The 24,422-nt window shown below is 37.3% G+C and overlaps 1 protein-coding gene and 1 pseudogene across 1 annotated transcript; one reads left to right on the top strand and one right to left on the bottom strand.

Annotated features, from left to right (window-relative positions):
• Positions 1-1,728: 1,728 nt before the first annotated feature.
• On the bottom strand, positions 1,729-20,776 carry LOC122231489 (annotated as a pseudogene).
• A 1,337-nt stretch (positions 20,777-22,113) lies between these two features.
• On the top strand, positions 22,114-23,104 carry LOC122231245 (olfactory receptor 56A3-like). The gene has a single exon (XM_042958774.1). It carries the CDS (start codon positions 22,114-22,116, stop codon positions 23,059-23,061), a length of 948 nt encoding a protein of 315 aa, XP_042814708.1. The 3' UTR covers positions 23,062-23,104.
• The last annotated feature ends 1,318 nt before the right edge of the window (positions 23,105-24,422 follow it).

Below are 24,422 nucleotides of genomic sequence, written 5' to 3'. Positions count from 1 at the left end.
GATCTGTTCTAATTTTTTTTAGTTTTCTTCCAACTCTTGAGGAAGCCTGTATTGCTATCTATTTCCCTCTTAGGACCACTTTTGCTGCATCCCTAAGGTATTGGACTGTTGTGTTTTCATTTTCATTTGTTTCAATGTATTTTTTATTTCTTCTTTGATTTCCTGGTTGACCCATTAATTGTTTAGTAGGATTTTGTGTTGCTTAACTTCTATGTATTTGTGGTCTTTCCAAATTTTTTCTTGTGGTTGACTTCTAGTTTCATAGTGTTGTGTCCTAAAAGGTGCATGGTATGATTTCAGTCTTTTTTGTATTTGTTGGGGCCTGTTTTGTGATCTAATACGTTGTCTGTTCTGGAAAATGTTCCATGTAGACTTTAAAAGGATGTGTATTCTGCTGTTTTAGGATGGAATGTTCTGAATATACCTATTAGGTCCATCAGGTCCAGTGTGTCAATCAAAGCCATTGTTTCTTTGTTGATTTTCTACTTAGATGATATATCCATTGCTGGAGGTGGAGAGTTAAAGTACCCTATTTTTGTATTATTATCAATTAGTTCCTGTATATTATAATTAATTCTTTTATATTTTTGGGTGTTCTCATTTTGGGTACATAAATATTTACAATTGTTTTGTCTCATTTTTGGATAACCAGCATACATTCAATCATTTATTCAACATGTATTCAGTCATTAATTTCATAAACATTTATTGGTCTATGCCATACACTGAGCACTGTTTGCACACTCGAAATAGAACAGTGAACATAAAAGACAAAAATTCTTGCCCTTCTACTGCTTAAATTTTAGTGAATGTAGGCTGACTAAACAAATAAATGAGTAAATGTAGGTTCATTAAACAGTGATAAATTCTGTGCAGAACAGGAAAACAGAGAAGGTATAAGGACATTGTTTGTGCTTGGGGGGAATATTGTTGGATACTATTTTAAATACTGTGGTCAGGGAGACCCAGTGGACCTGAGGGACAGAGCTATGTGGACAGAGGAACAAAAAGCAAAAAGTTACAGAGACAGGACTATAGTTCATGTTTTTAAGCAGCTCTTAGGGAGGCAGTTCTGACTGGGGGTCTGAAGGAGGAGGTCAGGTAGGTAAAGGAGTCCCACCTACAGGAACAAAATTTATCTCTCTTCTGGGCTTATTTATGTGTTTTAATCTAACTCTTAATTCTAACTTTTGAAATTTTCATTGGACCTTTTTGAGTAATGGGACCAAGATTTATGTGTGTTAGAATCCCATTTTCTAGTTCTGTGCTAGATATAAAATAGCTTTCAATAAATATGCTTAAATGCCTGAGGGAAAGGTTAAAACCTAATGGTTATTTTCAGCATTTTTTAGCATTGCTTTTTAATTTTACTTTCTTTTCCAAAGTCAATGCACTATCTTTAAGTACTGATACTTCCCATCAACCACACATCCATTACACTGACTCTAAAAGGGATTTAATCAGGAGCAGACAGTGAGGTGTGATGCTTCATTCATCAACATTCATAGCTTCTGGGCTGGGTGCCATGATGAGAGATTATATATACATCTGTATCCTTAGTCACTTCCAGAAAATGATGGAATGTAAGAAATGTGATGTACCTGTGGGTAAGAGAAAAACCATACAATTCATATCATCAGGCATGTCCAGAGAGAGGATTAGGACTGTAATTTTGTCTCCAAGTCCCTGTATTCCAATAGTGATTTTGAGTATTTTAGTTAAGAAAAGTCAAGCTAGAACACAATTACTTGCTGCTTTCGCCCTCCTCAGCAATTTCCTAATCCCCTCTTTAATCTCCTGCATTCATACCCCATAGATAATGGGGTTGAGAGCTGCAGGAATTACATGGTATAACACATTAAGTAAGACAGGGATATCAGGGGAAATTTTTTTCTTGGCTATGTGGGTGAAAACAAAAACCAGCAGGATGGTACTGAAGAAGAGGATGAGGATGAAGTGAGAGCCACAAATGCTCAGAACTTTGGCAGCTGCCCCTTTTGCCTTGAGTCTAAGAACGGCTCATAGGATGAAAGTATAGGAGAAAATGATGAGGATGAGGTCAGAGCCCAGAAGAGTCCAAGCCACAACTAAATGGTAAATTCTGTTAAAGGCAATGTTATCACAGGAGAGCTTGGACACAGAGAGATTGGCACACATACAGTTCTCAATTATATTTTTTCCACAGTAATGATGCTGGGCAGAGAGGATGGGAATAGGTGCAGTAAGAAATGTGTTCCGGGCCAAGATGAAGAGAACAGCCTTTCCTACAAACTGGTCAGTGATGATAGATGGGTAGTAGAGAGGCTTACAGATGGACACATAGCGGTCATAGGCCATGGCCAGGAAGGTGCATGATTCCATGGGCAGGAAGGAATTCATGATGAACATCTGGAGGAAGCAGGTAGAGAAGCTTATGGACCTGTGGTCAAACCAGAAGATGGCCAAGACCTTGGGGATGACAGTCAAGCAGAGCATGATGTCCAGCAGGGAAAGGAGGCCGAGCAGGTAGTACATGGGCTTATGCCAAGAGACCTCCATCCTGATCCGGATGGTGATCAGGAGGGTCACGTTGGCCCCATAGCCAGGAGGAAGAGGAGGCTGAGGGGCAGAGACAACCAATGCTTCCAGATGGGGGACCTGACAAAGCAATTCAGGATGAAGTCTGAGACTTCAATAGAGAGGGAGCTGCTGTTCTAAGGCAGCAATGGCAGTGACTTTAGTGAGGCAGATGTCTCTGAGTAGCTGCAGAAGAGAGGAGTAAGTCTATCATACTCTGATGGCTATGTACTTAGCTTGTAAAATCCATAAGGGTAAGTACATAGTCCACTTCATCCACCCCACAGCCCTTGTGCCTAGCACATTTTTTGACATATAAGAGGTGGCTAATAGACATTTGTTGAATATATAATATAATGTTTCCACATCTTTGTTATTTCATCTGTGTTTTATCTTTCTTTTATGTGAATGTGTATTTTCAGTTTGTTTGCTTGGTTAATATTTAATGAATCAGAAATTATTTAAACATCAAATGTTATTTAAATTAAATACATAAAATCAAAGGCTGATGAAACATTTCAGTTTAAATTTTAAAATGAACAGAAATGCATTCCAAAGGTTAGATGGGATTCATTTTCAAGATTTTAAGGAAGAAAAAGATGATAATATCCAGTGACATGATGAACTGGGGTACTTAGAGCAAATCTCCTTGATGAAAAGGTATACAAATCATTTCTATGGTTATGTCTATATCTAATCTCTATCTTTATCAATACCCATACCCATATCCATACCTACACTTATACCTATACTTACATCTATTATTTATATTTTAATATCTTGAATACACCAATGAACAAGTAAAAAAGAAAGAATTATCAGGCTAAAGATTGAATAAAATCCAGACATCAAAATCAAATATTGATGTTGGCTTTCAACCCGAGAGCACTTGCAGCACTCTATAAACTTAAGCACCTGTCTTCATTACCTAGGGGAGCTTGGAATCTAAACTCCAGGGACAGAAGATAAATCTAGGCTCAAGCAGGTGGAGAATGTAGCAGAGGATCTCCCATTTAGATAGGGCTTTACAACACTACATCCTGAATAAAAAGGTGGGCACTAGTAATAATCCCACTCCTTCATCTTCGTCCTTCACTTATACCTGGAACTTCAAATAACCTCAAAGCTTGTTTTATAGTAGAAATCTTCCCTGTAAATCCTGAACTACTGGCTGGTTCTCTTTTGACTTGGCATCCTGTGTTCACACCAACTGTTTGTCTCAGAAAGGAATTTAAAGTTATCCTGGATTGGTGGTGGTTTCAGAAAATAACAGAAACAAGCCCAAATCCTTTCTTGAGAAAGAAACTTCATCTCAGGCCTCAAAGAATTTCAGCACAAAAACTTCTGAAGAAATTGAGTTGCTTGTGGTAAAAAGACAATTAATTAAAAAGAAAATGATGGGGCACCTGGGTAGCTCGGTTAGTTGAGTGTCTGAATTCGGCTCAGGTCATGGTCTCATGGTTCATGAGTTCAAGCCCCGCATCAGGCTCTGTGTTGATAGCTCTGAGCCTGGAACCTGCTTTGGATTCTCTCTCTCTCTCTCTCTCTCTCTCTGCCCCTCCCCTGCTTATGTTCTCTCTCTCTCTCAAAAATAAAGGAACATCAAAAAAATTTTTTAATTTAAAAAATGAGTATAAGCCCACAAAAATGATAGCCAAATCCAATCTACAAAAACTTAAGATATTACTTGTGTGGTAAAAGATATTGAACAAAGTTATTTTGTTCATTACCTAGCCCTACTGGGTTTTAGGTAATGAAAGAAAAGCTTTAGGGGAGCCTGGGTGGCTCAGTTGGTTAAGCATCCAACTTCGGTTCATGTCATGATCTCACGGCTTGTGAGTTTGAGCCCCGAGTTGGGCTCTGTGTTAACAGCTCAGAGCCTGAAGCCTGCTTCGGATTCTGTGTCTCCCTCTCTCTCTCTCTACCCCTCCCCTGCTCATACTCTGTCTCTGTCTCAAAAATAAACAAACATTAAAAAAAAAGAAAACAAAGAAAAGCTTTAAAATATACACAACAAAAAAAACACACAGAAAAGGAGAATCAGTCCTCTCTCCAAAAATGAAAAAAATAAAATAATTAACATTGCAAGAGACAGATTTAAGAATAGATTAGCCACACTTGGAAAGATAGTGACCTAGAAGATAGAACTTGAGAAATGCTTTAGAATGAAGCTCCAATGGATACACAGAAAATGCAAACATGTAAAGAGCAAAATACGGGATTCTGACTGCTCAGAGTCCCTCTATCTTTTCTGTTTTCCTGGGATTAATAAGATGATGTCCAGAATTAATATTTTGCTCAGGACACTGGAATCTCTAAAACGTAACAAAGCAGATTTGAAGAAGAACCAGATATACTTGAAAAACAGAATATCAACAAGAACTAAATTAAACAGTAGATTAGGGCCAGCTAATGGTAGAGTCAGTAAAGTGTCAGAGGTGGTCAGAAGAATCTACTGAGAATGAAGATGGAAATAAAATAAAAACATATGGGAAAAAATGAAGAAAATGTAGGAGAAATAGATGGGATGAGCATGTTTAATACATTTAATAAGAGCTCCCAGTTGAAGAAGAAAGAGAATGAGACAGAAACATCTGAACTTTTCAGGACAGACTACATCAGTAATCAGATTTCAAGAATTCCAATAAGGGGCACCTGTGTGGCTCAGTCGGTTAAACATCGACTTTGGCTCAGGTCATGATCTCAGGTTCATGAGTTTGAGCCCTGCACCAAGCTGTCTGCTGTCATCGCAAAATATGCTTGGGATTCTCTCTGTTGCTCTCTCTCTGCCCCTCCCACACTTGTGCTTTCTCTCACACACAGAATAAAAAATAAACTTAAAAAAAAGAATTTCAATAAATCCTGGGTGGGAGAAATCAAAAAAAGTGTACACCTGGATATATCTAAATATATACACTTAGTTGGGTCTCCTGGGTGGTTCAGTCGGTTAAGCATCCAACTTTGGCCCAGGTCATGATCTCACGGTCCGTGAGTTTGAGCCCTGCGTCTGGCTCTGTGCAGACAGCTCAGAGCCTGGAGCCTGCTTCAGATTCTGTGTCTCCCTCTCTGTCTGCCCCTCCCCAGCTCATGCTCGCACTCTCTCTCTCTCTGTCAGAAATAAATGAACTTTAAAAAATAAAAATAAATATATACACTTAGATATCATGGTCTAACTTAGGTACCAAAGAGAAAGAAATGATCTTAAAGATCAATATGACTATTACAATGAGAACAATGGGTGTGTGTTTCAATATGCGTGTGTCAATAGGCCACAGGAGTAAAGTGTGGTAAATAATGAAGACACTAGTGAAGATGTCTTAATAATGCTTTAAATTGAAATTGATGGAGGTTTTGAAGATGTTAAACTGTTAAAGACTACTAAAATTACTATCGAATTATTTATATTAGCTGCTAAAATTGTATTTCTTTTTTCCAGCTTTTTATTGTGGTAGAATACACATGACGCAAAATTTATTATCATAACCATTTTAATATACAGTTCGTTGATATTAAGTGCATCCATTTTGCTGCGCAACCATCACCAGGATCCGTCTCCAGAACTCTCTTCATCTTGCAAAGCTGAAACTCTGTACCCATTAAACAATAACTTCCCATGACCTCCTCCCTTCTGCCCCTGGCAACCACCATTCTAGATGTTTTTTAAACTGCTAAGATGTTAAATAATTATTAGTTTTCAGTGATCACGATTTCATTGCATGCAGTTATCTGATGAGCATTTCAAAACCATCTTAAATAAACACAAAAGAGGGCTTCATACAAACCATGTCATCCAGAGTTTAGCAGTGGTTGCAGTAACACTAGCATCAGCTCTACAAAGAGTATACGTTTTCCTAAAAGACAGGAAGGACCTTGACTTTCTGTCCTTGATCAATGAAAGACTAGGTGAGGAACTTCTAAGGATCTGATTGATTATTTGGAATCAAGACAGTGATCAGGAAGGTGACACTGGCCCCATAGCCAGGAGGAATAGGGCATGAAAGGTATCAGTGCTGCCAGCTGGGAACCTGACAAAACAGTTCTATAAGTACTTGGATATGTCAGCAGAGCAGATGTTGCTGGAGGATAATATGACATTTGATCCCATCTTTGAAGAGGACAACAAGTAGCCAAAAAAGAAGAAACTTGTTAATAAATCATTTAAGCTTGTGGAGAACCATGTAAGAAGCTTTGTGGAAAGTATCAAACTAAATTAAAAAAGGATGGGAGGGGCGCCTGGGTGGCTCAGTCAGTTAAGCGTCTGACTTTGGCTCAGGTCACGATCTCACGATCCGTGAGTTCAAGCCCTGCGTGGGGCTCTGGGCTGATGATGGCTCAGAGCCTGGAGCCTGCTTCTGATTCTGTGTCTCCCTCTCTCTCTGACCCTCCCCCGTTCATACTCTGTCTCTCTCTGTCTCAAAAATAAATAAACGTTAAAAAAAAATTAAAAAAAAAAAGGATGGGAAATAACATAATAATCTGGTTAGTCAGATTGTCAATCACTGTATTTGACCTTGGGAGAAAATATCAAATATGACTCATCTCTGCCTTTGGGATAACTCATTGAATAAAGTAGGGCACAAAAATGTCAGACAGAAGAATAGCAGTATAGTGTGGCTCACCAAAATAAGATGTGCTCATGGTGTTATGGAAGTACAAGAGAGTGATCCTTTATTTATTTTTAAATTCCACTTCAATTAACATACAGTGTTACATTAGTTTCAGGTGTACAATATTGTGATTAAACAATTCTATATATTACTCAGTGATCATCATGATAAGTGTACTTTTAATCCCCTTTACCTATTTCATGCATTCCCCCACCCGCCCACCTCATCTCTGGTAACCACCAGTTTGTTCTTCATATTGTTCTGAGGGTTTTGTTTATTTATTTTTGTCTCTCTTCATTATTGTTTCTTAAATTCTACATATAAGTGAAAATATATGGGATTTGTCTGTCTCTGACTTACTTCACTTAGCAATATGAACTCTACATCCATCCATCTTGTTGTAAATGGCAAGATCTCATTCTTTTTACGACTGAATAATATTCCATTCTATGTGTACAACACATCTTAATCCATTCTTCTAGCAATGAACACTTGAGCTACTTACATAATTTGGCTATTGTAAATAATGCTGCAATAAACAGAATGGTACACATATCTTTTCAGATTAGTGTTTTCATACTCTTTGGGCAACTACCCAGCAATAGAATTACTTTGTCATATGGTAATTCTATTTTTAATTTTTTGAGAAACTTCTATACTGTTTCCCACAGTGCCTGCACCAGTTTGCATTCCCACTAAAATTACAAGTGATTTCTTTTTCTCCACATCCTCACCAACACTTATTGTTTCTTGCGTTTTGGATTTTAGCCATTGTGACAACTGTGAGGTGATATCTCATTGTGGTTTTGATTTGCATTTTCCTGATGATAAGTGAGCTCAAAATATAGAGCATCTTTTCAATTGCCTCTTGGCCATTTTTATGTCTTTTTTGGAGAAATGTCTGTTCATGTCTTCTGCCATTTTTAATTGGATTATTTGAGGGCTTTTTTTGTTTTTGTTTTTGTTTTTTGGTGTTCAGTTGTATAGGTTCTTTAGATATTTGGATATTAACCCCTTCTTAGAAATATCATTTGCTACTATTTTCTCCAATTCGGTAGGTTGTTTTTTTAGTTTTGCTCATTATTTCCTTTGCTGTGAAGAAGTTTTTTATTTTGATGTAGTCCCAAGAGTTTATTTTTGTTTTTGTTTACTTTGCCTTAGAAACATATCTAGAAAAATACTATACTTGTGAATACTACGGTTTTAGGTCTCACATTTAGATCTTGTATTCATTTTGGGTTTCTTATGTATGGTGTAAGAAAGTGGTACAGTTTCCCTTTTTTGGATGTAGCTGTCCAGTTTTCCCAACACCATTTGTTGAAGAGACTGTATTTTCCCCTTTGCATATACTTTCCTCTTTTTAAATAGATAATTGACCATGTAATTGTGTGTGGGTTTATTTCTGGTCTCTCTTCTGTCACATTGTTCAATATGTCTATTTTTGTGCCAGGGCCAAACTGTTTTGATTACTACAGCTTTGTAGTATATCTGTGAATGTGAGATTCTGATACCTCCAGTATTGTTCTTTTCAAGATTGCTTTGTGTATTTGGGGTCTTTTGTAGTTCTACTGAGATTTTAGGATTCTTTGTTCTAGTTCTGAGAAATATGCTGTTGGTATTTTGATAAGGATAGCATTAAATCTATAGATTGCTTTGGATAGAATGGACATTTTAACAATATTTGCTCTCTAATTCCATGAGCATGGAATACCATTCCATTTTTTTCCTCATCTTCAATTTCTTTCATCATGTTTTATCGTTTTCAGAGAATAGGTCTTTCACCTCCTTGGTTAAGTTTATTCCTACATGTCTTATTATTTTGGGTACAATTGTAAATGAGACTGTTTTCTTAATTTCTTTTTCTGCTACTTTATTATTCGAGTGTAGAAATGTGACAGATTTCCATATACTGATTATGTATCCTATGACTTTCCTGAATTCATTTATAACTTCTAGTACTATTTTAGTGGAGTCTTTCTGGTTATTAATATATAATATCATGTCATCTGCAGCTAGTGAAAGTTTTACTTCTTCCTTCACAATTTGGATACCTTTAATTTCTTTTCCTTGTCTGAATGCTTGTAGCACTATGATGAATAAAATTGGCAAGAGGGGACATCCTTGTCTTGTTCCTGACCTTAGGGGAAAAGCTCTCCGTTTTTCTTCACAGAATATGATGTTCACTGTGGGTTTTTCATATAATGCCTTTATTATGATGAAGTATGCTCCTTCCAAACCTACTTTGTGAGGGGGTTTACCATGAATGGATGTTGCAATTTGTTAAATGCTTTTTCTGTATTATTGAAATGATCATGTGGTTTTTATCCTTTCTTTTATTGATGTGATATATCATGTTGATTAATTTACAATTTTTGAACCAACCTTGCATCCTGGAAGTAAATCCTACTTGGCTATAGGGAATGATTTTTTTTAATGTATTGTTGGATTTGATTTGCTAGTATTTTGTTCAGGATTCTTGCATCTATGTTCATTAGAGATACTGTCATTTAGTTCTCTTGTTTTGTAAGTGTCTTTACCTGGTTTTGGTATCAGGATAATGCTGGCTTCATAGAATATACTTGGATGCTTTCCTTCTGCTTCTATTTTTCAGAAAAATGTGAGAATAAGAAGTATTAACTCTTTAAATGTTTAGTATAATTCACCTGTGAATCCATCTGGTCCTGTACTTTTATTTTTTGGTAGTCTTTTGACTACTGACTCAATTTCATTCCTGGCGATTGGTCTATTTAGATTCTATATTTCTTCTTTTTCTTATTTTCTATTTCTACTTGATTCAGTTTTGAAAGAGTGCATCTTTCTAGAAATTTATCCATTTCTTCTAGGTTGTCCAATTGTTGACATGTATTTTTTGTTGTAATATATATATTTTTGTATTTCTGTGGTATCAGTTGTCACTTCTCTTTCATTCTGATTTTACTTATTTGGGTCCTTCCTCTTTTTTTCTTGGTGAGTCTGCCTAAAGGTTTATCAATTTTGTTTCTCTTATCAAACAATGAACTCTTGGTTTCAGTGATCTCACCTATTAGTTTTTTAGTCTCTATTTCATTTATTTCTTTTTTTTTAAGTTTTGATTTAAATTCTAGTTAGTTAACATATAGCGATTGAGGAAATGAGATGGGCTCAATTCTTGCAAACGGTGGGATTAAAACATGGAGTTTTTAAAGGCCAGTGGGCTTAGCTGGGATGGATCGCAGAAGGCATTGCCTTGCTCCTGGAGAGAAGAAAAGCAAATAACCCAGGGGCAGACAGCGTGCAAATAATGATTTGAAGAACGCCTGGAGTACACACAGAGGGAGAGTATTCAGAGTATTTGCTGTTCTCAGGGCATCCCAGATATGGCACATTCACAGAGTCTCCTCTCCAGGATAAAGGAGCTGGCTGGCACTATTTTCCTCCCCTAACTCCCAACATAAACACAGAGCCACCTACAGGAAGTAGCAAGGCACCAACACTGGCTCCCTAACTTGCTTACACAAACCACATTACTGGAGTAAAATACTTATATCATACAAATAAGTTTTTTTAAACCAAAGACTGTAACAAGAGTTGAAGAAAGGCACCATATCATAATAGAAGGGTCTATCCAATAGGAAGGCCTAACAATTGTAAATAATTATGCCCAACTTGGAACACCCAGATATGTAAAACAATTAACATATATAAAGGAACTCATTGATAATAACATAATAATAGTAGGGGGATTTAACATTGACATCAGTGGACAGATCATCTAAGCAGAAAACAACAAGGAAACAATGGCTTTGAATGACACACTAGACCAGATGGAATTAACACATATTCTGAACATTTCATCCTAAAGCAGCAGAATATTCATTCTTTTTGAGTGCACACAGGACATTCTCTAGAATAGATCACATACCAGTTCACATATCAGGCCTCAACAAATATAAAAAGATTGAGATAATAATATGCATATTAAAGCATGTGGTCTGAAAGACCACAGCACTATGAAACTTGATGTCAATGACAAAAAAAACGTTTGGAAAGACCACAGAAGTATGGAGGTTAAACATGATATTAAACAATGTGTGGACAACCAGGACCTTAAAGGAGAAATAAAAAATACATAGAAACAAATAATAATGAAAACATGATGATCCAAAATCTTTGAGATGCACCAAAAGCAGTCATAAGTGGGAGGTGGGCAGCAATATAGCACTACTCAAGAAGCAAGAAAAGTCTCAAATACACAACCTAACCTTAGAGCTAGAGCTAGAAAAAGAACAGCAAATTAAGTCTAAAGCCAACAAAAGAAGGGAAATAATAAAGATTAGACCAGCCATAATGATATAGAAACAAACAAATAAAAAACAGTAGAACAGATCAATTAAACCAGGAGGTGGTTCTCTGAAAGAATTAGTAAAATTGATAACCCCCTAGGCAGACTTATCAAAAAGAAAAGAGAAATTACGCAAATAAATAAAATCACAAATGAGAGAGGAGAGATCACAACCAACACGACAGAAATACAATAAATTATAAGAGAATATTATTGAAAATTATATGCCAGCAAATTGGATAATCTGGAAGAAATCAAACAATTCTTAGAAACATATAAACGACCAAAACTGAAACAGGAAGAAACTGAAAACTTGAACAGACTAATAACCAGTGGAGAAATTGAATGAGTAATCAAAAATCTCCCCCAAAACAAAAGTCCAGGGCCAGATGGCTTCCCAAGGGAATTCTGCCAACAATTAAAGAAGAGTTAATACCTATTCTTCTGAAACTGCTACAAACAAACAAACAAAAAGAAATGGAAAGAAAACTTCCAAATTCATTCTATGAGGCCAGCATTACCTTTATTCCAGAACCAAAGACCCCATTATAAGGGAAAATTACAGGCCAATATCCCTGCTGAACATGGATTCAAAAATTCTCAACAAGATACTAACAATTTAAATACAACATTACATTAGAAGAATTATTAATCATGAGCAAGTGAGATTTATTCTTGGACCACAGGGGTGGTTCAGTATTCATCAATCAATCAGTCTGATACACCACATTAATAAAATAAAGGATAAGAACCATATGGTCCTGTCAATAGATGCAGAAAAAAAATTTTGACAGAGTACAACATCAATTCTTGATAAAAACCTTCAATAAAGTAGGGATAGAAGGAACATATATCATCATAAAGGCCATGTATGAAAGACCCACAGCTAATACCATACTTAATGGGGAAAAACAGCTTTCCACCTATAGTCAGGAACAAGACAGGGATGTCCACTCTTACCATTGTCATCTAACATAGTACTGGAAGTCCTATTTACAACAATCAGACAACAAAAATAAATAAAAGGCATCCAAATAAGCAAGGAATAAGTCAAAATTTCACTCTTTGCAGATGACATGATGCTCTATGTAGAAAACCCTGAAGACTCCACCAAAACATTGCTAGAATTGATACATGAATTCAGCAAAGTCCCAGGATACAAAATCAACGTACAGAAATCTGTTGCGTTTCTATACACCAATAATGAAGCAACACAAAGAGAAATCAAACACCATTTACAATTGCACCAAAAGCCATAAGATGTCTAGGAGTAAACCCAGCCAAAGAGGTAAAAGTTCTGTACTCTGAAAACTATAGAACATTTAAGAAAGAAATTGAATAAGAATGCAAGCTGGTGCAGCCCTTCTGGAAAACAGTATGGAGGTTCCTCAAAAAACTAAAAATAGAACTACACTACGACCCAGCAATTGCACTACTAGGCATTTATCCAGGGGATACAGGTGTGCTGTTTTGAAGGGACACATGCACCCCCATGTTTATAGCAGCACTATCAACAATAGCCAAAGTATGGAAAGAGCCAAAATGTCCATTGATGGATGAATGGATAAAGAAGTTGTGGTATACACACACACACACACACACACACACACACACACACACACACAATGGTGTATTCCCTGGCAATCAAAAAGAATGAAATCTTGCCATGTGCAACTACGTGGGTGGAACTGGAGGGTATTATGCTAATTGAAATTAGTCAGAGAAAGACAAAAATCATATGACTTCACTCATATGAGGACTTTAAGAGACAAAACAGATGAACATAAGGGAAGGGAAACAAAAATAATATAAAAACATGGAGGGGGACAAAACAGAAGAGACTCATAAATATGGAGAACAAACTGAGGGTTGCTGGAGGGATTGTGGGGGGGGTTGGGCTAAATGGGTAAGAAGCACTAAGGAATCTACTTCTGATATCATTATTGCACAATATGCTAACTAATTTTGATGTAAATTAAAAAATAAAATAAAATAAAACAAGTTAAAATTTAAAAAAGAAAGAAAGAAATTAAAGAGGACACAAAGATATGGGAAAACATTCCCTGCTCATGGATTGGAAGAACAAATATTATTGAAAATGTCTATACTACCTGAAGCAAACTACACATTTGATGTAATCCTTATCAAAATGCCACCAGCAATTTTTCACAGACGTAGAACAAACAATCCTAAAATTTGTATGGAACCAGAAAAGACTCTGAATAGCCAAAGCAATTTTGAAAAAGAAAAGCAAGGCTGGAGGCATCACAATTCCAAACTTTAAGCTATATTTCAAAGCTGTAGTCATCAAGACAGTATGGTGCTGGCAGAAAAGGACACACAGATCAATGGAACAGAATGGAAAGCCCAGAAATGGACCCACAACTATATGGTCAACTAATCTTTGATAAAGCAGGGAGTAATATACATTGGAAAAAAGACAGTCTTTTAAAAAAATTCATTGGGAAAATTGTACAGAAACATACAAAAGAAAGAAACTGGCCCACTTTCTTGTACCATAAACAAAAATAAATTCAAAATGGATGCAATACCTACATGTGAGAAAGGAAACCATCAAAATCCTAGAGGAGAACACAGACAGCAAACTCTTTGACATCAGCCATAGCAACTTCTTGCTAGATACATCTCTGGAGGCAAGAGAAACAAAAACAAGAATGAACTCTCAGAATTTCACCAAGATAAAAGTGTTTCTGTGCACAGTGAAGGAAACAATCAACAAAACTACAAGGCAGCCTATGGAATGGGAGAAGATATTTGCAAAAGACATATCTGATAAAGGGTTAGTATCCAAAATCTATAAAGAAATTATAAAACTCATCGCCTTCAAAATAATCCACTTAAGAAATGAGCAGAAGACATGAAAAGACATTTTTTTTCAAAGAAGACATACAGATGGCCAACAGACACATAAAAAGATGCTCACCATCACGCATCATCAGGGAAATACAAATCAAAACTACAATGAGATACCACCTAGCACTTGTCAGAATGACTAAAATTAACAATTCAGAAAACAACAAATATTGACCTGGATATGGAGAAAGGGGAATGCTCTTACACTCTTGGTGGGAATGCAAACTGGTGAAGTCATTCTAGAAAACGGTATGGGGATTCCTCAAAAAGTTAAAAATAGAACTACCCTACAAGACAGCAATTACACTACTAGTTATTTACCCAAAGGATTCAAAACACTGATTTGAAGAGACACCAGCACCCTGATGTTTATAACAGCAATATCAACAGTAGCCAAATTATGTAAGGAGACCAAATATCCATTGACTGATAAATGGATAAAGAAGAAGTAGTATATGTACACAATAGAATATTATTCAGCCATCAAAAAGAATGAAATCTTTCCTTCTGTAACAAGGATGGAGCTAGAAAGTATTGCTAAGCAAAATAAGTCAGTTGGAGAAAAATGCCATATGATTTCACTCATATGTGGGATGTAATAAATGAAACAGATGAACATAGGGGCAAAGAACAAGAGAGAGAGATAAATCATAATACAGGATCTTAACTATAGAAAACAAACTGAACATTGCTGGAGGGGAAGTGGGTGGGTAGATGGATTAAATGGGTGATGGGTATTGAGGGCACTTGTGATGAGCACTGGGTGTTCTATGTAACTGATGAATCCCTAAATCTACTCCTAAAGCTGATATTAATTTATATGTTAACTAACTAGAATTTAAATAAAAACTTGAAACAGTAAACAAATAAATAAATGAATAAATTATTATGAAAAATAACCACTCAGTTAAAAAAAACAATTAAAACAAATGAAACAAACAAAAGCACCTTTGTGATCTTGTGAAATGTTCCCTAAATAGGATCCCCACAGAAAATCTGTTCATAGTAAAACAGAGTTTGAGTTGTTCAAATTGAAGATTTTCCATTGAATAATGGAAAGTTTACACTAAAATTCACAGATACATAATAGAGTAGAGGAGATACTAGCAATATCTAGTGAAAAGGGGGCTCTAAGATTTAAATTATGCATGGAGATTTTGCAAAAATATGCAAGAAAAACAAAATTAATAGAAAAAGCAGGCAAATGATGTCAAAATATAATTCACAGCATGAAAATCACAAACGGTTAAACAGTATACGAACAATGCTGAGTTATCAGGAGAAAATCATATTAAAATAATGAGATACAATTTTATATCCACCAAGCATTAAAAAACTACCATCAATTGGTGTAAGGAATGTGAAGAATTAAACTATAGAAGAATTAAACTATAGAAATTTCTAGTGAGATTTTATAAGTATTTTGGAGAAAAATTTGGTAATTCCTAGTGGAATTAAATGTTTTTACTTTATAACTAAAAAAACCCACTCCTACACATATACCTATTTTAGGACTATAAAAGAAGTATACAAAGATATTGACGTTAGCAGTAATTATAGGTCATTCGGGTGTTGACTACTTATATAAAAAATGCACATAATGGGAATTGAAATGAATAAGCAATGAAAAAGAATGACTTATGCAGAACAACATGGACAGTTGTTTAAGATTTAGTATTGAGTGAAAACAAAGAATAACATCAGATTTATTATCCAATATTATTTATAAAATTCAATATCCAAATAATCCTCATGAACATGTAGCTACATAAGCATATCTAAAATTAATTGAAAAGACACATTTTAAGAACACTGGAGCTTTGGGGCGCCTGGGTGACTCAGTTGGTTGACCATCAGACTTCTGCCTAGGTCATGATCTCACGGTTCATGAGTTCGAGCTCCACATTGGGCTCTGTGCTGACAGCTAGGAGCCTGGAGCCTGTTTCAGATTCTGTGTCTACTTCTCTCTCTGCCCCTCCCTTGCTTGTGCTCTGTCTCTGTCTCTGTCTCAAAAATAAGTAAACATTAAAAAAAACAATAAGAACACTGGGGCTTTCACTTTTCTAAAGAGAAGAGGAATAGGAGCAAAGTTGAGATATGCAGGAGACAGAGAAATAAAAATAGAGCAAAAGAAGGCCTTTAAAGAAACTGATGCTGATGCCACAACACAGGGAACAGAGTCAGTGGTATTGTAATTGTGTTATGTGGTGACAGATGGTAGCTACCAATGGTGAACATAGCATAACTGTATACATTTGTTGAATCACTATGTTGTACAACTGACTAATGCAACATTCTGTGTCAACTACAATCAACTTTTAAAAATAATGAAAAAGAAAGAAAGAAAAAAAAGGAACTGATGATGCTTGCTCCCATAATTTGAGGCATATGAATATTTCACATGAGGCTCAAAATGAAAAATAAAATAAACAAATCATTCTTTCTAGTATATAGCTGTATATACATCACATTTGAAAAGTCTTTCAGTACAGCAAAAAACATGATAGGATTTTCTTTAAGAAAAGCACGTTGCATTTTCTCAGGGATATATTTTTCAAGTTACTCTACCATCATTATCATGATGCCATCATAAAAGTCATGACAAATTAATACCAATCCATTCAATAGCATGGTTTGGGAGGTACCTATCTAACAACGGTCTGTTGGAAGCCCATGAGAACTTATGAGTGAGCTTATTGGACCCATGGAGGGCATCGAGTATGCATGTGCAAATGACTGTGAACATGGATGGATGAATGTAAGACCCCTATACCCAGGAGATTAACTGTCCACAGAACACACAGTCAATGTTGGGCTGGATTACCAGAGCTCCTTGCTTTTAGAGAGAAAGAAAATCATTTTCTTCTCCTTCCTGCCTGTCTGTCCCAAGAGGGCTTTTTAGGCACAATAAAGTAGGGATGGAGTAGTTCCCAGAGGGAAAAGTCCCTGAGGCCCTGGAGTTATAACTACACCCAGATAGTTCAGGAACTAACCAGAACTCCAATATCAGTGGAGCCAGACCCTTGCTCACATCCTCTGTAAGTGAGTCTGGATAGAGGGCCCCTGAGAGGCAGCTATTCCAAGATTAATCAGAACATGGGGGACACCTTTCTTTTCAGTACAGATTTGTGCTCCATTCCATTCCTGAGTCAGTACTGCTGAAGCAGTCTGCAAACCAGGTTGTAGAGATTTCATCCTGTCTCAGGTCAGGAAGCAAATGTAAGAACCTGTGTTCTGGGACCTTCCTTTTTGCCCTTCTGTTGCCTTTTCTGATCTTTTACTGAGTGGTGCCAGATTCAGAGATGCAGGAGTTTGTCCATAGGAGATGAATAGGGGTGGGGTGGAAAGCCTGAAGTGTGATCATCTGCAGCTTAATTTAGATGATTTGGAGTTTTCAGCTGAACATACTGAAGGGGCGTTAAGGCAAAGAATCAGCACACAAATGCTTGAATCATGGAGGAGAAATTAAATTTAATCTAAGTAACATTAGAGGTTAAAGACAGAGACCACAATTTGGGGTCAGTGGGAGTAAGAAAGTAGTTCCTCAGATTAAGCTTCATCTAAAGAATTTCTAAAAGCTATGCTGTAAAAACAGAAAACTATGCCCAGAAGATCATTGAGGTATCTATTACTGGTTGCACTCAGTAACGTCCTAAACAATATTTTGGAGAGATGTCTCAACTTCTGAGTTTCTGGAGTTAGGTGGTCCTTATAATTAGTAATTAATACATAATAATAATAATAATAATGGACACAAAGTAAAAGGAAACAAGAAGAAAATTGTAATCTGAGCAGTGAAAGCAGGAGTCAGAGTTGTAAGTGCAAAAACAAGGGACATTCCAGATTTCTGGAAAATGGCCCAAGGATTTTATGTGCATGGGGGTGGAGGTAAGAGAAACCTAGAAACATAAAACAAAATGCCAGATACGATATGCGTTTCTGTATCACTGTGGTGACACAGGACACAGGTATATTCATATAGTCAGTGGTTTGGACCTAACTTTTATTTCTTCCACATCCAGACACTGCTAATTAAGCTGGAAATACAGATAATATCACTGAGTCTCAGTTGTCCATTTCAAAAGATAAATTGTTAAAATGGTGTACTTAACCTACCTACTTCAGAATGTTATGAGTCACATATGAAATATGTTTAAAATTCATCCCAAAATTGCCAAAGTCACTACTAATGTATTCTGCTAGAAAGAGAATAAGAATTGGAAGCCATCTAAATCTCTTCTACATATCATGTGGGAGCCATGCCTGGCAGGTGCCAGCTGCACAAACCCTTGCTTAGGGAAGCAGAGGATCAGGAGTAAAGAGAAGAGCCCTGGGAGGGAATGCCATTCCTTCCCGCTCTGAGAGCAAGCCCCAGACACTAACAGGGTCTCCTGATGGGGAGAGTTTAACAGCAGCCTGCAGCTGAGGAATAGAAAATCATATCTGGAAACAAAAATACTATTTGAACCGCTCCAGGAAAACGAGTGTTTCTAAAGTGATGGGGTTTTGGAGTCGTGGGGGTCTGGAGCTGATGGCGAAGAAAGAATTCTTGAGATGTGTTTGGTGCAAAAAGGTGATTTTGTTTTATGATTTTTTTTTTACCTCAACACCTAGAGTTTCTTGTCTCACAGCTTCAAAGAATGAAGAGGTAGACACAAAATGAGCAGCAGGCAAAACTTTACTAGAGTAATATAAGAAAGTAGGAATAGAATGAAAGCTCTCTTTATAGAGAGGGGGTATTTGAAAGTGAATGCCTGTGACTGTAGGCAAGGGTCTTTGTTTTATAAGGTTTTGGTCACCACCTCCCTCCCACCTTTGTTTCTTCTCAGGTCCAACCCTTATGGGCTGGGTAACTCTAAATGTCAACTCATTCCTTTTTGATTGGCTCATTTCTTTTACATGAGGGGTGGTCCATGGCCATACCGTTCCTTGTGCGTCATATGTTTTATGGTCTACTACTCACTTTTCGTCAGGTCTTTTGTCAAATTCCTGAGGGGAACCTGAGGGGGAATAGCGGCATCAGTTACAGTCTTAAGAGGAACCTTACACCCAAGAGGGTTTACTGTGGTCAGACACTCCCAGCATTATTCCAAAATATGTGTTTTTCCCCATCCAGGGGCCTCAGGTCCTCATCTTTCCTTGTCTGCCAATTTTATTCTATATTTCCCTATCATAATTTTATTAAACCACAGGGACAGGACCCATGGGCAGAAAGAGCTGCACTGGGGTTGTGAAGAGTGACCAGTTATATACCATGGAGTTGAGGGAGGTAAAGGCAAAAGGGAGGCCTACAAAAGGACTTTCATATGTTAAAGATACCTGAGGCCTTGCTATTGTAAAGCTAAGGTTGTTTTCTCTATTCAAGCATTAACATTAAGTCAGTAGGGAGTTAATGGAGAAATGCTACACTGTGTATTTGCTTCAAGTATTTGTCAATGGGCTGCAGGTTATAAAGGAATTTAACTATACCTACCATTTCCTTCTTGCTTTTGTTCCCCACATCATTGTGGAAGGGAGGGTGATATTGGGGCTCTGGGAAACTAAATCTATAGGTTTCTGGAGATTAGGTTGTTGACAAGATTGCCTTTTTCTTATAATTTACTATGACTTATGTGAACTGATGGAGACTCATATTCTGCATGACTGTGGTCTCTATCAGTTAACCATTTGTTTTCCCCTTTCCTTTGTTCTTGGGCAGCCAGGAGTGCCTGAGCAATGTCACACATATCTCACTGCCACCGCCCCCCCCACCATGGGGTGGGGGAGGGTGGTGTTAACTTTTGCTTTGCCCTCAGCTTTCCTAATACTTCCTCATCATAGAGGTATGAAAACATTGTTCTGATCTGAGTTCATGATTTAATAAAACTCTCTTCCTTGCTACTCTAACCCCTATGCCAAACTATTGCTCCTCCATCAGATTCTGTTGTCAAAACTATTCATTGTATCACTGGTGAAGTTTGTGTTTTCTTTTTATAGAATTGATGGGGCAAACACATTATCATTATAATTATTCATGAGATGCAGAGGAATCCTAGAAATTACTCCAACCCAACCCACTGTATTAAGCAAGAAGATCAGTGTAATACAGTAATGAGTGAATACAATTGTGAGGTATAATTTTCCTTGTTGGTAATGTGATATTATAACATATCTCATTGGATGCTGAATAATTCAATGGGATGAAGCCCTAGGAATTCTAGAAATTCCAAATCAATATGCAATTTATCTTCTATAGTGAACCTCAAGAGTAATAAGTAGGGAAGTATTTAAACTCCCAATGAAAAAGTGTTTCTAAACCCATAAAGTAATGGTTTAACAGAGGCCTTGGTGCATGTAGATAGATTTAGCTACAATGGACTGCATGATTTGAAGTACCCCACAATGACCCGATCCTCACCTTTGACCAGCCTTCAGTCATCTTTCAAATCTCGTTCACAATTCAGGGGGACAAGCACCTTAGAACTCTTCACCTATAATGTAAAGGAGAGAACCACCTCACTTCATTTAAATTAATTTTCGCCAGCCTATGTCCCATGTCAGAGGTACTCAGTCTCCTCTACATTCTCCTAATTATTTGTGCAAGACCTGTCATTTGTTCTTATTTTTACCCATTGTTTCCTGAATGATCTTAGTTTGCTTCCTTGAGAAAGGGACAGTTTCTTTTTCAACATTGTGACCCTAGCACCTAACAGAATGCCAGGGGAGGACGTCAAATGTTAGAGAACATGGCAACATCGAACTGGGCTTGGAAACAGAGGAATGTGTACCTGGATCATTATACTAATAATGGAAAAATAAAATAGAAACGGGATGCAAAAACTTTAAAGATAAGACTTCATCACCCTCACACTATTGCAACCAGAACAATCAAATTTTCACCTTGTCTGATGGCAGATATTGGTCTCACAAAGCTATGTGGAATTGCTCCTTCTCCTCTTAAGATTGTTTCTTCCCAAAGTTAAGAATCGTACAAATATGAGGATATATAGAAAGGAGAAAAGCAATTTTTTGGCAGGATCCACACCTCCCTCATTAAATGACTGTTTAGAGATAATGAAGATTAACTTTATTTACAAGGCATCATCTTTTTTTAAGTTTTTATTTATTTATTTTGAGAGAGAAAGCATATAATCAGAAGAGAGGCAGAGAGAGGGAAGGAGACAATCCCAAGAAAGCTCCATGCTGTCAACACAGAACTGTGAGATCATGGCCTGAGCAGAAATTAATAGCTGGACGCTTAACTAACTGAGCCACCCAGGCACCCCAGGGCATCATCTTTTAAATCTGTAATTAAAACAACCTATAGCTGAAAACTCAGAATGGGGGTGACATGAGACCCAGGGACATTTATCTGTGTCCCTATTTGTGCCAGGTTCTGTTTCCTTATCTGTGTAAATGGTTACAGTTGAATTGACAAATTGGGGAAAAAACTTTCAAAAATAGTTTTCTAAGTAATTTTCTCCTCTTTGGTTTCTGCAAACATATTACAATTCTATTAAAAATAAACCTTGAACAAATCAAACAAACCATATTACCTCAGTCTTCTATACTGTTTAGTGATAGGAGTGGCTCTGGAGCATGGCACAAAGGATAAACAGATGAATTTACATGGCTCTGGATGACCAGCTAGGACTCACGAGTTTCACCTAACTAAAGCAAATTGTTCTAAATTTATGTGCCTTAAGTCAGTATCTAATTTTTATCCTAATTTTACAGATCACTGAAAGAAAGGTGCAGAAATATATATGACAAAATATGACAATATACCAAAATGGCACCATCTCCTCTGAGGTTTCAGACTTCCTCCTGAATTGTTTTGTCAGGTCCCCCAGCTGGAAGTTCTGGTTGTCCCTGCCCCTCAGCCTTCTCTTCCTTCTGGCCATGGGGGCCAATAGTGTTCTCCTGATCACCATCTGGCTAGAGGTCTCTCTGCATGAGCCCATGTACTACCTGCTCAGTATCCTTTCCCTGCTGGACATTGTTGTCTGCCTCACTGTCATCCCCAAGGTCCTGGCCATCTTCTGGTTTGACCTCAAGTCCATCAGTTTCTCTGCCTGCTTCCTCCAGATGTACATCATGAATTGGTTCTTTGCTATGGAATCCTGCACATTCATGGTCATGGCCTATGACCGCTATGTGGCCATCTGCCACCCACTGAGGTACCCATCCATCATCACTGACCAATTTGTAGCCAAGGCTACCATTTTTATTTTGGCCAGGAATAGTATTGTTACAATGCCTATCCCCATTCTATCATCCCAACTCCATTATTGTGGGACAAATGTCATTGACAACTGCATCTGTGCCAATATGTTTGTCTCCAGGCTCTCTTGTAATGATGTCACCATTAGTCGTATCTATCAGTTTGTTGTAGGCTGGACACTGCTAGGATCTGACCTCATCCTCATCTTCCTCTCCTATACCCTTATATTGCGAGCTGTGCTGAGACTCAAGGCAGAGGGTGCTGTGGCCAAGGCCCTGAGCACATGTGGCTCCCACTTCATCCTTATCTTCTTCTTCAGCACCATCCTTCTGGTCTTCGTGCTCACTCATGTGGTGAAGAAGAAGGTCTCGCCTGATGTTCCAGTCTTGCTCAACGTCCTCCACCATATCATCTTCTCAGCCCTCAACCCCGTTGTGTATGGAGTGCGAACCCAGGAGATCAAGCAAGGCATCCAGAGATTACTGAAGAAAGTGTGCTAATAAGGACAAGATCTCTGCATTCCTTATATAGGATGAGTTTTGAATCAATAATGGGTGAGTGGGCTGGAATTCATAGCTATTGGATATTGTGTCTTCTTTAATAAAACTGAAGTTTCATTGTATGTTTCCCTTTCTCTCACTTTTACCTTAACAATATCCTTGATCCCTTTGCCTTTCCACCATGCACATTATCCTATTTTGACAAAACACTGGGATTTCTTGGACAGGTAGCTTAGTGAGAATTTTATTCTTGAATATACAGCTATTAATGTGCCATGTCTTTGTGTTCTTGACTATACAACTCTGGATATTTTGGGGTAGTTGTTTAATATGCAATGTATTTTTATTCTTATTTTTATCGAAGGGAGCATTTTGGAGACAAAGACATAGGGGTGAAATTTCAGTCCTGAATGATGGAAAGTTGCTTGTGGTCTATAATTTGGTCTGAAATTGGGCGGTCTTTTGAAATGTGCATTGCCAAATTGGTGCAGCCACTCTGGAAAGCAGTGTGGAGGTTCCTCAGAAAATTAAAAATAGACCTACCCTATGACCCAGCAATAGCACTGCTAGGAATTTACCCAAGGGATACAGGAGTACTGATGCATAGGGGCACTTGTACCCCAATGTTTATAGCAGCACTCTCAACAATAGCCAAATTATGGAAAGAGCCTAAATGTCCATCAACTGATGAATGGATAAAGAAATTGTGGTTTATATACACAATGGAGTACTACATGGCAATGAGAAAGAACGAAATATGGCCCTTTGTAGCAACGTGGGTGGAAATGGAGAGTGTGATGCTAAGTGAAATAAGCCATACAGAGAAAGACAGATACCATATGTTTTCACTCTTAGGTGGATCCTGAGAAACTTAACAGAAACCCATGGAGGAGGGGAAGGGAAAAATAAAAAGAGGTTAGAGTGGGAGAGAGTCAAAGCATAAGAGACTGTTAAAAACTGAGAACAAACTGAGGGTTGATGGGGGGTGGGAGGGAGGAGAGGGTGGGTGATGGGTATTGAGGAGGGCACCTTTTGGGATGAGCACTGGGTGTTGTATGGAAACCAATTTGACAATAAATTTCATATATTGAAAAAAAAAAGAAATGTGCATTGCAAGAGGATTGGGATTTTGCATGAGTTTCTCATTGTGCAGTGATTAGCAATGAATCTGATTAGATTTAAGGGGCTTCTAAATTCTCCCCCCCGTTGTGTTTGTGCTTTGGACATTTATCTTTTGGATCTAGGGTATCATACTTTATGGTGTGCAAACATAGCTCTGTTAATGACTGAAGAATTATAAGGATTATAATACATGATCCCATAATAATAATTTAAAATGTTTAAAACATATTATCTGAACA

Source organism: Panthera tigris, chromosome D1, assembly GCF_018350195.1.
Source record: "Panthera tigris isolate Pti1 chromosome D1, P.tigris_Pti1_mat1.1, whole genome shotgun sequence".
Taxonomy (NCBI): domain Eukaryota; kingdom Metazoa; phylum Chordata; class Mammalia; order Carnivora; family Felidae; genus Panthera; species Panthera tigris.
This window is presented reverse-complemented; position numbering and strand designations above follow the sequence as displayed.